General features: G+C 46.2%; 1 protein-coding gene across 1 annotated transcript in view; it reads left to right on the forward strand.

The window, feature by feature from the left end:
• The window catches only part of SLBP (stem-loop binding protein), a 72,095-nt gene extending 56,370 nt beyond the window's left edge, over nucleotides 1-15,725 (forward strand). Inside the window, exons 4-9 of the mRNA XM_050792329.1 lie at nucleotides 3,194-3,298; nucleotides 7,114-7,173; nucleotides 7,481-7,618; nucleotides 11,695-11,844; nucleotides 13,286-13,352; nucleotides 14,802-15,725. Of these exons, the coding sequence (XP_050648286.1) occupies nucleotides 3,194-3,298; nucleotides 7,114-7,173; nucleotides 7,481-7,618; nucleotides 11,695-11,844; nucleotides 13,286-13,352; nucleotides 14,802-14,918 (637 nt within the window). The 3' untranslated portion in view covers nucleotides 14,919-15,725. The remainder of the gene's footprint in view (nucleotides 1-3,193; nucleotides 3,299-7,113; nucleotides 7,174-7,480; nucleotides 7,619-11,694; nucleotides 11,845-13,285; nucleotides 13,353-14,801) is intronic.
• The last annotated feature ends 456 nt before the right edge of the window (nucleotides 15,726-16,181 follow it).

Raw genomic sequence — 16,181 nt, forward strand, 5'->3', positions numbered from 1 at the left:
TGCTGGGATTACAGGCGTGAGCCACCATGCCCGGACTATTATTTATTTATTCATTTATTTTTTGAGATGGGGTCTCTCTCTGTCTCCCAGGCTGGAGTGCAGTGCGTGATTTCGGCTCACTGCAACTCCGCTGGTGGATCACTGCAACTTCCACCTCCTGGGCCCAAGGGATTCTCCTGCCTCAGCCTCCCGAGTAGCTGGGATTACAGATGTGAGCTACCACGCCCAGCTAAGTTTTTGTATTTTAGTAGAGATGAGGTTTCACCATGTTCCCTGGCTAGTGTGGAACTCCTGAGCCCAGGCAGCTGGCCCTGGCCTCCCAAGGTGCTAGGATTACAGGAGTGAGCCACTGCCTGGCCATAAATTTCCCGATATTGACTGAAGACTACCTTGAGCTTGAGATGGAACTGAGCTCCTGGATTTGGTTTGACTCAAGTGTAGGGGGTACTTTGCCAGTAGATGGAGTCCTGATACAGCAGGGACTCTGACTTACACTCCTCTGTACACATTGTAATCATAGTGTATGTAACATTCTGAATTATTAATCATATGCACCTGAGAGGTAAACGGCTATGTTAGCTATTCTATATTACTATTTATTTATTTTTTGAGACGGAGTCTGTGTTGCTGAGGCTGGAGTGCAGTGGTGCAATTTCGGCTCACTGTAGCCTCCGCCTCTGGGGTTTAAGCAGTTCTCCTGCCTCACCCTCCCTAGTAGGTGAGACTACTGGTGTGCACCACTGCACCTGGCTATTTTTTGTATTTTTATGTTATTTTTGTATTTTATTTTAACATGGCGGGGTTTCGCCCCCATGTTAGCCAGGCTGGTGTCGAACTCCTTATCTCGGGTCATCCACATGCCTCGGCCTCCCCAAAGTGCTGGGATTACAAGTATGAGCCACCGCAGCCTGCCACCATATATATTTTTTTGAGATAGAGTCTTGCCCTGTTGCCCAGACTGGAGTGCAGTGCCAGGATCAAGGCTTATCCAGCCTTGACCTCCTGGGCTAGAGTGATCCTCCTGCCTGGGCCTCCTACGTAGCTGGGACTACAGGCACGCCCCACTGTGCTCGGCTGTTTGTTTATTTTGGAGATGAAGTTTCAACCTTTTTATTAAAATCAACTTCTCACAATGTATAAATGCTGCATATTAGCACACATGAAAAAGACAACTTCTAAGGTACCCAGAAATGTGTTCATACAGGTTACAGAGTGGACAATTTGCTCTAGACAGTCAGCATTGGATAAATCAGAAGATTATCATCCCTCAGTACTGTACCCAGTCTCAGTAAATATTTACAACATGGTGAGAAGGTGTCAGCTGTACCTGCTTTCTAATTCTATGAAGTACTCAGACTTACAGATAATTCAGAACTAAAGACTCTCCCATGATAATCTGGCAAAATAAAACAAGTAGTCTAAAGTCTCGGTGATTTTGGTGTGTGCTACTTCCATGATCAAATCCAAACACTCCTGGGGTGGGCTGGATAAGTTTTTGGTAGCCTGCTTCATTATCAGAAGTTTGGTAATAAGCCTTACCAATAGAATACCATTTCTTCAGCATCAGTCATTTCTCAGCTGGTTAATGGATCAATGATCTCATCATGAATGAAAATGGAGAGAGAACTGAAGACAATTCTTCTCACACTTAACAGGAATTAGGATGGGTCAATGCAGTCGGGGTGTGGTGGCTCACGGCTGTAATCCCAGCACTTTGGGAGGCTGAGGCGGGTGGATCACCTGAGGTTGGGAGTTCGAGACCAGCCTGGCCAACATGGAGAAACCCAGCCTCTGCTAAAAATAAAAAATTAGCTGGGCGTGGTGGCTCATGCTTGTAATTTCAGCTACTCGGGAGGCTGAGGCAGGAGAATCGCTTGAACTTGGGAGGTGGAGGTTACAGTGAGCTGAGATCGCGCCATTGCACTGCAGTTTGGGCAACATGAGCGAGACTCCATCTCAAAAAAAATGGGTCAATGCAGAACAGAAGGAGGCAGACATTTGGCAAGTGCAGGATCCTACCGTTTAGTATAGACGTGTCTGAAAAATTCTTATCCTGGAGGTTCATATTCAGATGAAGGAGTCTACACTGGCCAGATAACCTGGAGGAATGCCCGACCTGCACTTTTATGATACGGATACAGGCTTGGGACTACACAGTGGAAACACCCACCTGAGAGGGCCTCAGAGAGACTTACCTTGCAGATCCTTCTCAGTTTGACAACACATCCCTCTGTATGGCCAGCCAGGGGGCACGAGGTTGGTGGAAGTGAGTAGTTGCTCTGCACCATCAAGCATGCACATATCTGTCTAGATGTGCCCACAATCTATGAAACTTGGGCTTTGTTAGAATAATGGAATTCTTTGGTCTTCGGTTTTATGAAAGGCAATATTGTCACAATCCTGTCAACATTGACATTGGCAGTGACTGCAAGCTGGGGACTAATGGCATAGGGACAAATTAAATACTAAATGGGAAACTCTACACTCTCTGAACTTCTCAGAGTCAGCTTCATGAGCTCCAGCATCAGGCTGGATGTTGGATCAGTGAGATAAGGCTAACCCATAGAAATGCCAGAACTGAAGCTGAAAACTAGATATGGGTTTTTCTGACTACCACACACACTGCAAAAATTTGAAGCAAATCTCCATCTTAATGTCTGATACGGTGGCTTTATAAACACATACCAGAGATGAACCAAATAACTTGATTTTAGCCATATGATAGCTCTGGACTACTGAAGTGTGGACACCCAAAAGGAATCATAATTTAGTTTGAAGTCTTAAATTCTAGTTGGTTTTATTAGACCTCCCAAACACAGTGGGCACGCTGCCAAGGAGCTCCGTGACTTCTGCTCTAGTGACAGCCCTGGGTAGATTCAACTGATAGGTTCTGTTCTACATCATGTTTGCTTTTGTCCTGCTAAACTCCAGTTTAGTATGGCTTGATACAGATAGTTCACTGATTTAATGCTTTTATTTTTTTGGGTGGGGGGTAGAGATGAAGTCTCACTATCTTGCCCATGCTGGTCTTGAACTCCTGGGTTCAGGTGATCCTCCTATCTTGGTTTCCCAAGTGCTGGTATTACAGGCATGAGCCACTGTGCCCCACCAGCCTTTGAATATTTCTTGACATACAGTTTGGAAGTAAACAAAGTACGTATCATGGTTCAGTAGCATTTTCGTTTTATTGCAGCTTTACCACTCCTGAAGGCCCTAAACCCCGTTCCAGATGCTCTGACTGGGCAAGTGCAGTTGAAGAAGATGAAATGAGGACCAGAGTTAACAAAGAAATGGCAAGGTACACATTTTGGACCACTTTGAAGTGTTAATCTGTGGCATTTTCAGTAACACATTAAATTTGATATATGTCTTAGAACAGTGGTTCTCAAAGGTCTGGGCTCCAGACCAAAGGCATCAACATTTACTGGGGACTTGTTGGAAATACAGATTCTCAGACCCTTCCCTGGGCCTGCGAATGGGGTGGGGCCTGGCCATCCTGTGAAAAGCCCTGCAGATGAGTCCACTCTTTCAAGCTTGGAGACCACTGTGTTCCTGGTGGTAATCCTTCTGAGAGTGGAAGTAGGTGCACAGTGGTGTTACTACTAGATTGCAGGCTGGAGGACTATCAGAAACTTTCTCTTTTTTTTGGAGATAGAGTCTTGCTCTGTTGCCCAGGCTGGAGTACAGTGGCAAGATCTCGGCTCACTGCAAGCTCTGCCTCGCGGGTTCAAGAGATTCTCCTGCCTCAGCCTCCCGAGTAGCTGGGATTACAGGCACAGGCCACCACGCCTGGCTAATTTTTGTATTTTTTGTAGAGATGGGGTTTTACCATGTTGGTCAGGCTGGTCTCGAATTCCTGATCCGCCCACGTTGGCCTCCCAAAGTGCTGGGATTACAGGCATGAGCCAGTGTGCCTGGCCTAACTATCAGGAACTTACTACAGTCATTTGTTATCACCGACCTTCTGTGTGCGGTGGTCACACAACCCAGCACACTAGATGGAGTGCTCTCTCCAGATGAAGGAATACATTGACACCGGCTCAGGCAACAAACACAGCTCAGAAATGCCAGCATACAAGGAAAGGTCTCAAACTTGGATTCTGTGAACCTCTTGCAGTTGTACACAAGATTGTGTGTGTATCCAAGTTACCGCAAACTAAGCTACTTCCTCTTCGTTGACTCATTACCTAATGCATCCTTAACCACTGTTTAATCTCCCTTGATTATCAGTGTGTTGGTCCTTTCTCTTTTGATGAGTTGCCTAACTCAAACCCAGTTGCATAGACTGGGTTTATTCAAACCGAGTTAAAATGTGGCTTATAATTAGTTGAAGTATTTTACAAGATAATTTTAGCCAACAGCTGGCTGATAAATCAAACAGGGTCTTGAGAAAAAAGTGTCTTGCGTGTCAGCCACGGAATCATACCTAGACTACCTGTTCTCATTTTGGCAGCCAGTGATGGTATTTATAGCTGCCTCCTTTGAAAAGGGACAGGAATATGTGGGAATTGGTTATTGAACATTTGGGGGAGTTATTTGTAATATCTTCTGGTATCAAAATGTTTGGGTGTATAGTATGCCTTGGTAAAAGAAATGAAGTAGGAGTTCACAGATGTGAGTATCAATGTTTTTCGTGAATTACTGTATTTATATAGGTCTTCACTTTCTCAACTATAAAATTAGAATGTTAGCCGGGCGCAGTGGCTCACGCCTGTAATCCCAGCACTTTGGGAGGCCGAGGCAGGTGGATCACGAGGTCAGGAGATCAAGACCATCCTGGCTAATACGATGAAATCCCGTCTCTACTAAAAATACAAAAAATTAGCCAGGCGTTGTGGCAGGCGCCTGTAGTCCCAGCTACTCGGAGGGTGAGGCAGGAGAATGGCGTGAACCCGGGAGGCGGAGCTTGCAGTGAGCCGATATCGTGCCACTGTGCTCCAGCCTGGGCGACAGAGCGACACTCCGTCTCAAAAAAAAAAAAAAAAAGAATGTTGACTTAACCCGTATAGTTTGTGTTGCATTCACAAGTCTTAGAACAGTTCTTGCATACCTATAGCCTAGTTGCTCCCTCAAGTCACCCCTTGCCAGGGATTATCTGCAGCTCATATTCAGGCATATTCTACCTGTCTAGATTGTCCTGTGAGTGGATCCCTATTTATTCTTCAGATATCTCATGGGTCTGTGCCTGAAAATTGTCTTGTTTTGGAAAACAGCACTGTTTGGACTACTCTGTTGATTATACCCTTTGTGAAGGAAAGCTGTGGCTTTTATTTATTTATTTTTTTTTTTGAGATGGAGTCTTGCTCTGTTGCCCAGGCTGGAGTGCAGTGGTGCAATCTCGGCTCACTGCAACCTCTGCCTCCCAGGTTCAAGCGATTTACTGCCGCAGCCTCCTGAGTAGCTGGGATTATAGCCATGTGCCACCACATCCGGCTAATTTTTGTATTTTTAGTAGAGGCTGGGTTTCACCATGTTGGCTAGGCTTGTCTCAGACTTCTGACCTCAGGTGATTCGCTCACCTTGGCCTCCTAAAATGTTGGGATTATAGGCGTGATCCACCGTGCCTGGCCAAAGCTGCAGCTTTTAGTGTGACCTGTGTGATTTAAAACCTCCTGGCCCTTTAGTGAGCCGTTACTGGCAGGCCAGCTTACTTCCCAACAGTAAGGGGTATGAAATGTCAGCTTACTGTGCTTTAAGGAGACTAACAGACTACAAACTAGCAGTATAAGAGTATGAAAATGGATTTTTGGCATGGCACGGTGGCTCACGCCTGTAATCCCAGTACTTTTGGAGGCCAAGGCTGGTGGATCACCTGAGATCAGGAGTTCGAGACCAGCCTGACCAACATGGAAAAACCCCATCTCTATTAAAAATACAAAATTAGCTGGGTGTGGTGGCTCATGCCTGTAATCCCAGCTACTTGGGAGGCTGAGGCAGGAGAATCACTTGGACCCGGGAGGCGGAGGTTGCAGTGAGCCAGGATCTCACCATTGCACTCCAGCCTAGGCAACAAGAGGGAACTCCGTCTCAAAAAAAAAGAAAATGGATTTTCATCATACCTGAAACCAGTCTTTGTCATCTGTGGTACTGGAGAGAATGAGGCCCTGTAGCACATGATTTGCAGGACTAATCTCTGAATCATACAAAGATGGTCTTATATAGCTAGTGCTACTCTAGATAGGAGATAGCACAGGAGATAATTACTTCATTACCTTCTGGCGTCCAAGCTGCACTGAACACCTCAGCAAACTTGGGTGGATTTTAGATTTTAAGAGGAGGCACAGTGATACATGACATAATTTAGATGCCTGCATGATAGGCCAGGCGTGGTGGCTCACTCCTGATCTCAGTACTTTTGAGAGACCGAGGTGGGAGGATCGCTTGAGCTCAGGAGTGCAAGAGCAGCCTGGGCCATGTAGACCTCCATCTCTCCAAAAAAAAAAATTTTTTTTTGGAGATGGGTGTGATGGCACTTGCCTGGAGTCCTAGCTGCTTGGGAGGCTGAGGTGGAATGATTGCTTCAGCCCAGCAGTATGAGGCTGTGGTGAGCTGCCATGATCGTGCTGCTGTACTCTAGCCTGGGTGACAGAGTGAGACTCCATCTCAAAAAAAGATACCCACATGAACTTGGAGCTCAAGGTAGTTCGTGGTTTCAACGTTAGATTGCGCTAGACTCCTTTTGGAGATGTCATATTTCTGTTTTTTGCAAAGCCGTGTTCTGGTAATGACTGCAATAGAAAGCAGATGCCTCAGGAAGTTCATGAGGAACAAGACAAAAAGGGGGCATGTTTGGTCTCCAAGATTGGAGAAGGTATGCAGTGCCCAGTAGGCATACGGGTCCCATTAGTAAGTGTGGTGTTTTTAAAATAAAAATATATTTCAATTTGTGTTTTCTTTTTCTTTTTTTAAGGCTGCTAAGTTTTTGGGGATGTACATTTTTGTTGTGTGGATCTCACTACTTAAACTGAACCTGACAAGGATTTCTTTTGGCCCAGGGAGCTTCTGGATTTCATAGGATGGTGTGCCTGAGGGTATCAGGGTGGAGCTTCCTCAGACCTGACTGCTTTATTTTTATACCTTTTTTAAAAACAGCAATATTTATTTTGCCCTCAGATATAAAAGGAAACTTCTCATCAATGACTTTGGAAGAGAGAGAAAATCATCATCAGGAAGGTAAAGGCTGTGAAAATGATTATTTTCTAATTTGATAGACCTGTAATTTGTTTTAAAAAAAAAATTGTGACTGTCAGAAATGCTGATTGTCACAGTAGCATTTTATTAATACTTTCTTCACTGATTTGAAATACTATATCTGTTGTGTACTAAATTCCCATACATGCAGTCTCTGGACTGTTGAGGATTAATATGGTTGGGAATCTGGAGTGAATCCTCCATTATTGTGTTTTGACATTTTCTTGGCTTACCTTACATGGTGATCTTAATTGCAGGGCTTATTCTGTTAATCTGTTGTTTTTTTCAGTTCTGATTCAAAGGAGTCTGTGTCCACTGTGCCGGCTGACTTTGAGACAGATGAAAGTGTCCTAATGAGGAGACAGAAACAGATCAACTATGGGAAGAACACAATTGCCTACGATCGTTATATTAAAGAAGTCCCAAGGTAGTCTTGTCTCAGTGGCATGTCTTGAACAAGCCCTGTAGCATTGCATTTCTAAAGAGTTGCTTAGATTGTGTAGTACAGATGATGCTGGGGATAGTTCACACCTACTAAGAGCTATTTAATAGAGACTTACTGGGACTTAATGACGTAAATAAAGAATGGATTGGCAACTAAAAAACTAAAGACATGAAGATTTTAAAAATCATTTTCAGAATTTTGAATGTTAGATAACATTTTATTTCTTAGGAGTCAGCAATTATATAGATGTAAACTTATTAAAATACATGATGGGGAAAAAAAAGAAGTTTAAGTTAAATACTGTAAAATTCTAATTGGAGAAAAATAATTGGCATTGCCCTATTTCCTTTAAGCAGCATGTTCTTGTCTATCTTGCTCCATCAAACACACAGACACAAAAGGATATAAAGAAAGCTTTAGTGTTTTCCTGAACTTTTTGGCAGGATTGGGGTTGAAATTTAGTTTTCTGGGCCAGGTGCAATGGTTCATGCTTGTAATTCCAGCACTTTGGGAGGCCAAGAGGACCACTTGAGGCCAGGAGAGTAGCCTGGGCAATACAGGGAGACCTCATCTCTACAAAAAATTTTAAAATTAGCCAGGCGTGGGCCGGGCGCGGTGGCTTATGCCTGTAATCCCAGCACTTTGGGAGGCCGAGGCGGGTGGATCACGAGGTCAGGAGATCGAGACCATCCTGGCTAACACGGTGAAACCCCGTCTCTACTAAAAATACAAAAAATTAGCTGGGCGTAGTGGCGGTTGCCTGTCGTGCCAGCTACTCAGGCTGAGGCAGGAGAATGGTGTGAACCCGGGAGGCAGAGCTTGCAGTGAGCTGAGATCCGGCCACTGCACTCCAGCCTGGGCTGCAGAGTGTGAGACTTTGTCTCTAAAAAAAAATTTTTACTTTTGGCTGAGTGCAGTGGTTCACACCTGTAATCCCAGCACTTTGGGAGGCTGAGGCGGGCGGATCACGAGGTCGGGAGATCGAGACCGTCCTGGCTAACACGGTGAAACCCCGTCTCTACTAAAACTACAAACAATTCGCTGGGGGTGGTGGTGGGCGCCTGTAGTCCCAGCTACTCGGGAGGCTGAGGCAGGAGAATCGCTTGAACCTGGGAGGAGCAGGTTTCAGTGAGCCAAGATTGCACCACTGCACTCCAGCCTGGGTGACAGAGCAAGACTCCATCTCAAAAAAAATTTTTTTTTTTTTTTTTTTTTAAATTTTTTGGAACATAGATAGCAAAGGAATAGTAAGATTCAATGTGATGGTGCTTTTTTGTTTCCTCCTGAGTCTTGCTGTGTTACCCAGGCTGAAGTGCAGTGGCATGATCATGTCTCACTGTGTATTTATTTTATTTTTTTGAGATGGAGTCTTGCTCTGTCGCCCAGGCTGGAGTGCAGTGGCGCAGTTTCGGCTCACTGCAACCTCCGCCTCCTGGGTTCAAGTGATTATCTTGCCTCAGCCTCCTGAGTAGCTTGGACCACAGGCGCACGCCACCACACCCGGCTAATTTTTATATTTTCAGTAGAGATGGGGTTTCACCATATTGGCCAGGCTGGTCTTGCACTGCTGACCTCATGATCTGTCTGTCTCCGCCTCCCACAGTGCTGGTATTACAGACGTGAGCCACCGTGCCTGGCCATCATGGCTCACTGTAGTCTTGAACTCCTGGCCTCAAGCAATCCTCCCACCTCAACCTCCTGAGTAGCTGGGACTAGCAGTGCATGCCACCACACCTGGCTAAATTGTAAAAATTTTGTAGAGATGGGAGTCTCCCTGTGTTGCCCAGATTGGTCTTGAACTCCTGGCCTCAAGTAGTCCTCCCAAAGTACTGGGATTACAAGCGTGAGCCACTGTGCCAGGTGGATAGTGCTTTTTTTTTGAGACGAAATTTTGTTCTAGTTGTCCAGGCTGGAGTGCAATGGTGCAATCTTGGCTCACCGCAACCTCCACCTCCCAGGTTCAAGTGATTCTCCTGCCTTAGCCTCCAGAGTAGCTAGGATTGCAGGCATGCGCCACTATGCCCGGCTAATTTTTTTGTATTTTTAGTACAGATGGGGTTTCTCCATGTTGGTCAAGCTGGTCTTGAACTCCCGACCTCAGGTGATCCACCTGCTTCGGCCTCCCAAAGTGCTGGGGTTACAGGCGTGAGCCACCGTGCCCAGCCCAGATAGTGTTTATTTTTTTTTGTTTACATATTTGTTTGTTTTGTAGAATCTCAGTTGATTTTTTATTTATTTAATTTTGAGACGGAGTCTCGCTCTCGCCAGGCTGGAGTGCAGTGGCGCAATCTCAGCTCACTGCAACCTCTGCCTCCTGGGTTCAAGAGATTCTCCTGCCTCAGCCTCCTGAGTAGCTGGGATAACAGGTGTGCACCACCATGCCTGGCTAAGTTTTTGTGTTTTTAGTAGAGACGGGGTTTCACCATGTTGGCCAGGCTGGTCTTGAACTTCTGATCTCAGGTGATCTGTCTGCCTCAGCCTCCCAAAGTGCTGGGATTACAGCGTGGACCACTGCCCGACTTTTTTTTTGTTTTTGTTTTTGTTTTTTTTTTTTTGAGATGGAGTCTCGGCTCACTGCAAGCTCCGCCTCCCGGGTTCATGCCATTCTCCCGCCTCAGCCTCCGAGTAGCTGGGACTACAGGCGCCCACCACCTCGCCCAGCTAGTTTTTTTTGTATTTTTAGTAGAGACGGGGTTTCACCATGTTAGCCAGGATGGTCTCGATCTCCTGACCTCGTGATCCACCCGCCTCGGCCTCCCAAAGTGCTGGGATTACAGGTTTGAGCCACCGCGCCCGGCCTGTTTTTTTTTTTTTTTTTTTTTTTTTGTCACCCGGGCTGGAAAAGGTGGAGCTCTTGCAAGCTCCGCCTGGGTTCACGCCATTCTCCTGCCTCAGCCTTTTTTTTTTTTTTTTTTTTTTTTTTTTTCCTGACCTTTGATTCTCAGCCTCCCAAAGTGCTGGGATTACAGGCTTGAGCCACGGCCCGGCTAGTCTTGCTCTGTTGACCAGGCTGGAGTTGCAGTGGCATGATCTAGGCTCACTGCAACCATCGCCTCCCAGGTTCAAGTGATTCTTCTGCCTCAGCCTCTGCAGTAGCTGGGACTCCAGGCATGAGCCACTATGCCTGGCTAGTTTTTGTTATTTTTAGTAGATATGGGGTTTCATCATGTTGGCCAGCCTGATCTCAGACTCCTGAGTTCAAGTGATTTGCCGTGTCCAGCAGGGTTTTTTATTTTTGAGACGAAGTATCGGTCTGTTGCCCAGGCTGGAGCAACACGAACTCGGCTCACTGCAGACTCCACCTCACTGGTTCAGGCGATCCTCCTACCTCAGCCCCCCAGTAGCTAGGATTATAGTCACCACGAGCAGCTGATTTTTGTATTAGTAGAGACGGGGTGTTGCCACGTTGTCCAAGCTGGTCAGGATGGTGACTCGATCCACCCGCCTCGGCCTCCCAAAGTGCTAGGATTATAGGTGTGAGCCACTGCGCCCAGCCCCTAGCTGTTTTTTGTTTTTGTTTTTTCTTTTTTTTTTCATGACGGGGTCTCGCACTGTCACCCAGGCTGGAGTGCAGTGGCATAATCTCAGCTCACTGCTACCTCCATCTCCCGGGTTCTAAGCAATTCTCCTGCCTCAGCCTCCCAAGTAGCTGGGACTACAGGCGCGCACCACCAGGGCCAGCTAATTTTGGTATTTTTAGTAGAGACGGGGTTTCACAATGTTGTCCTGGATGGTCTCGATCTCTTGACCTCGTGATCTGCCCGCCTCAGCTTCCCAAAGTGCTGGGATTACAGGTGTGAGCCACTGGCGCCTGGCCTTTTTTTTTTTTTTTAATAGAGATGAGGTCTCACTGTGTTGCCCAGGCCTTTTTTGAATTCCTGAGCTTAAGTTATCTTGGCACGGCCTCCCAAAATGCTAGGATTACAGGCGTAAGCCACCATGCCTGGCAATCTATAATTTTAAAAATAATACTAATCTCATAGTTTGGTTAATCTTCGAGCTAATGTGGAAAGGTGAGTGGCATGTGGGCATGTGCTAGAATAATCTTTCTCCTGTAGACACCTTCGACAACCTGGCATTCATCCCAAGACCCCTAATAAATTTAAGAAGTATAGTCGACGTTCGTGGGACCAGCAAATCAAACTCTGGAAGGTGGCTCTGCATTTTTGGGATCCTCCAGCTGAAGAAGGATGTGATTTGCAAGAAATGTATGTCTTTATTGCATTCTTGTTCTGTGATTCTCTGATTGGTCCAGTGACTGGAGCAGCTGTGCGCCACTGAGACAGGAGGTTCTGGTGCCGAGTTCCCCAGCAGCTGTTGGCCAGCAGAGCAGCTGCTGCTGCAGCTTGGTGCCGAGTTCTTCTGTACCGGGTGGGAGGCAGCGGGAAGGAGGAGTTTGCTTCCTGGACTGAATTTATTTTTTCAAGCACAGTCAATCTGGGAGTACAGGTTTTGTTTGTTGTTTTGCTGTTTTTATTGTTGGAGTTCTTTTTCCCCTACAGTACAGCAATCTCTGGAATTTGTTTTTTAAATATAAATATCCTGAAAAGTATTTGTGTCATTTCTGTCCAACCATGAAAATAAAAGTTCTTAATTAAGGAAGAAGGCTTTCTTTCCCTGTTGGCTTTTTTTTTTTTTTTTTTTTTTTTTGAGATGCTCTGTCACCCAGGCTGGAGTGCAGTGGTGTGATCTCAGCTCACTGCAACTTCCACCTCCTAGGTTCAAGTGGTTCTCCTGTCTCAGCCTCCTGAGTAGCTGGGATTATAGGCACGCACCACCACGCCGGGCTATTTTTTGTATTTTTAGTAGAGACAGGGTTTCACCATGTTGGTCAGGCTGGTCTCAAACTCCTGACCTTGTGATCTGCCCGCCTCAGCCTCCCAAAGTGCTGGGATTACAGGCGTGAGCCACTGCTCCCAGCCCTGTTGGCTTTTAAACTTGTGCCTAGTTGAAATGTCTCAGGCCTGAACTTTTGCTGCATCATGGGAATACCTGCTGACCAGGAAGGTAGAGAGAATGATCTTGTACCTCCCTCCTTCTATGTGGGGTTTCTTCTCAGCTCCCCTCTGGTCCTGAGCCTCTCCCTTTCTCAGACACATGTTTTAAACAAACAATTGAGTTTCTCCTCTGTGCTGGGAAATTTATGTTAGAGACTGGCATGTTTGAAACGATTTGTAAGTGACTTAACCAGTTTATCCTGACAGATGTCATTCGGGTTTTTTCCCCCAGTGTGACACTAGTGTCCCATTCTCTGAGTAGAAACTTGGAAAAAATTAGTGATGATGCATAGTATGTTCACAGTGCTTGTTTCTCCCCCTTAAAAATTGGGCTTATGAGTGCTTCTGTTTCCAAGGATGCTTGTGTGGTGAGCCCAGCAGATCTTTTTGCTGCTTCTCATTGCCACCAGCTTTCTCTCTGCTGGATTGATTGGGCTAGGGTTAAGTCTGTCAAATAGTCACTGAAAGCTGACCTCTCAGGGAGCCTCTAGGGGACACTGTCAGTGGCGTGTCCCCTAGGCTCACACAACAGTTGTGGCTGTACCATATGGGTGGGGTTTGTCTGTAGCGAACAGACTTGAATTCAGCTGCGCCCCATCTCCTGGGTTTGTTAAGTTAGTGCCTGATGCACCTATTGGATTTTGTTTAACAGACACCCTGTAGACCTTGAATCTGCAGAAAGCAGCTCTGAGCCCCAGACCAGCTCTCAGGACGACTTTGTAAGTACTTTCTTTGGATGAGTCTTTCAGCTTGGGGGTCGCAGGTGAATTGTTAACACGTGCTGCCTTACAAACTGAAGTCTGGGCTGGGCACAGTGGCCCACGCCTGTAATCCCAGCACTTTGGGAGCCAAGGTGGGCAGATCCTCTGAGGTCAGGAATTCAGGACCTGGCCAACATGGTGAAACCCTGTTTCTTCAAAATACAAATATTAGCCGGGCATGATGGTGGGTGCCTGTAGTCTCTGCTACTCAGGAGGCTGAGGCGGGAGAGTAGCTCGAACCCGGGAGGTGGATGTTTCAGTGAGCCGAGATCGCACCACTGCACTCTAGCCTGGGCAACAGAGCAAGACTGACTCAAAAGAAAAAAAAAAGAAAAAAACCGTCTGCTGGGCACAGTGGCTCACGCCTGTGATCCCAGCACTTTGGGAGGCTGAGGCCAGCAGATCACCTGAAGTCAGGAGTTCAAGACCAACCTGGCCAACAATGGTGAAACCCCGTCTCTACTAAAAATACAAAAACTAGGCCGGGCGCGGTGGCTCAAGCCTGTAATCCCAGCACTTTGGGAGGCCGAGATGGGCGGATCACAAGGTCAGGAGATCGAGACCATCCTGGCTAACCCGGTGAAACCCCGTCTCTACTAAAAAATACAAAAAACTAGCCGGGCGAGGTGGCGAGCGCCTGTAATCCCAGCTACTCGGGAGGCTGAGGCAGGAGAATGGCGTGAACCCGGGAGGCGGAGCTCGCAGTGAGCTGAGATCCGGCCACTGCACTCCAGCCTGGGCGACAGAGCCAGACTCCGTCTCAAAAAAAAAAAAAAAAAAAAACAAAAACTAGCCGGGTGTGGTCGTGCAGGCCTGTAATCCCAGCTACTCAGGAGGCTGAGGCAGGAGAATCACTTGAACCTGGGAGGCAGAGGTGGCAATGAGCCGAGATTGCACCACTGCCCTCCAGCCTGAGTGACAGAGTGAGACTCTGTCTCAAAAGAAAACAGTTTTAAAATGTATCAATTTAAGTGCTGTTTCCTGTCCTGAGACAGCCACTATTTGTGGTGTTGTCTAGGCTTTTAGAATTCTTTCTGTGTTTATAAACTATGTACATGGCCAGGTGCAGTAACTAGTGACTCCTTCCTATAATCCCAGCACAATGGGAGGCCAACCAAGGCAGGAGGATTGCTTGAGCCCAGGAGTTCGAGACCAGCCTGGCCAACATATACTCCATCTCTACAAAATAAAAATAAAATGTGTGTACATCTAAACTTCAGTGTCTTGTAAATAGTACATGTGGTTTCTCTTTGCAGTGTCACTATTAAAATCTCAGTTGCACGTGAAGTGTACACCTTGCTGTGCATTACGTCACATGATTTACCACATAAGCTGTGGGGGTGTAGGAAGTGGTCCCTGTTTTCAGGGTGAGATGAATGTCAGCTGACCCATGCTTCTGTTTTCCAGGATGTGTACTCTGGCACACCCACCAAGGTTAGACATATGGACAGTCAAGTGGAGGACGAGTTTGATTTGGAAGCTTGTTTAACTGAACCCTTGAGAGACTTCTCGGCCATGAGCTAACTGCCACCTGGCGGCCAGGAAGAGAAACAGCTCCTCCCCGACTGGGTGGAAGGCTGGCCAGGCACCAAGCATGTGTGTGCACTTATACCTGGTGGTTTCTCTGTTAGTAGTCCATTATCTCATGATGAATTATTTTTGCCTTACTTTCTTAAGAAACATTAATAAGAAACATTAATTTTATGTATAGTGAGTGTATTTTGCATGTTTTAAATTGTAAATGGCGCTAAATCCAAGAAAGTGTACTTGAAGCAATCTTCCAGCAAGCTTAATTGCATAATCCCTGTTGTTCTCCAGGGTAAGCTGACAGGCCTACTTAACTGGTTTTCCACAGGCACTTCAGTTGCTGCTTGTCAGATGGACTGTTATGGATTTAACCGTGTAATCCATGGGACCAATTGAGAGTCAGCTACTTTTATAGGCATCAAAGTATTCTCAGACACCTTTAATATCTTTATGGAAACTTAGTTTTTGGCCTTTTACCAGTATGTCATAACAGCACCCTGAAGTCAGACATTGTTAAATTGAGCTATTAAACTAATGGGTTTTATGTAAGTTATATGGTCTTAATTTGGTACTTGTAAATAGCACTAGTTAGATTCTTTAGAATACTCCAAGAGTTAGGGCAGCAGAGCAGAGCGATTTAGAAAGAACATTTTAAAACAATCAGTTAATTTACCATGTAAAATTGCTGTAAATGATAATGTGTACAGATTTTCTGTTCAAATATTCAATTGTAAACTTCTTAAGACTTTTTGTTTCTATTGCTTTTGTATGGGATATTGCAAAAATAAAAAGAAAAGAACCTTCTTTAAGTGACTGAGGGTGTTGCCAGGTGGCCCAGCTGCCATGAGAGCGAGGGTCAGAGTTGTGTCTGCCTTTGTTGTCTGAAGCGAGTGGCACTGGGTAAAGGGCCTTCTTTATTTTTTTAATGTTAGTTTTTGATAGTTTTGCTCTTGTTGCCCATGCTGGAGTGCAATGGTGCGATCTTGGCCTGCTGCAACCTCGGCCTTCTGGGTTCAAGCGGTTCTCCTGCCTCAGCCTCCTAAGTAGCTGGGATTACAGGCATGTGCCACCACGCCCAGCTGATTTTGTATTTTTAGTAGAGATAGGATTTCTCTAGGTTGGTCAGGCTGGTCTGGAACTCCCGACCTCAGGTGATCTGCCTGCGTCAGCCTCCCAGAGTGCTGGGATTACAGGTTTGAGCCACCGCGCGTGGCCGGGGGCTGCCTTTCGTAGGTGTCATGTCATACTTGGTCTGATGCT

Source organism: Macaca thibetana, chromosome 5, assembly GCF_024542745.1.
Source record: "Macaca thibetana thibetana isolate TM-01 chromosome 5, ASM2454274v1, whole genome shotgun sequence".
NCBI lineage: Eukaryota > Metazoa > Chordata > Mammalia > Primates > Cercopithecidae > Macaca > Macaca thibetana.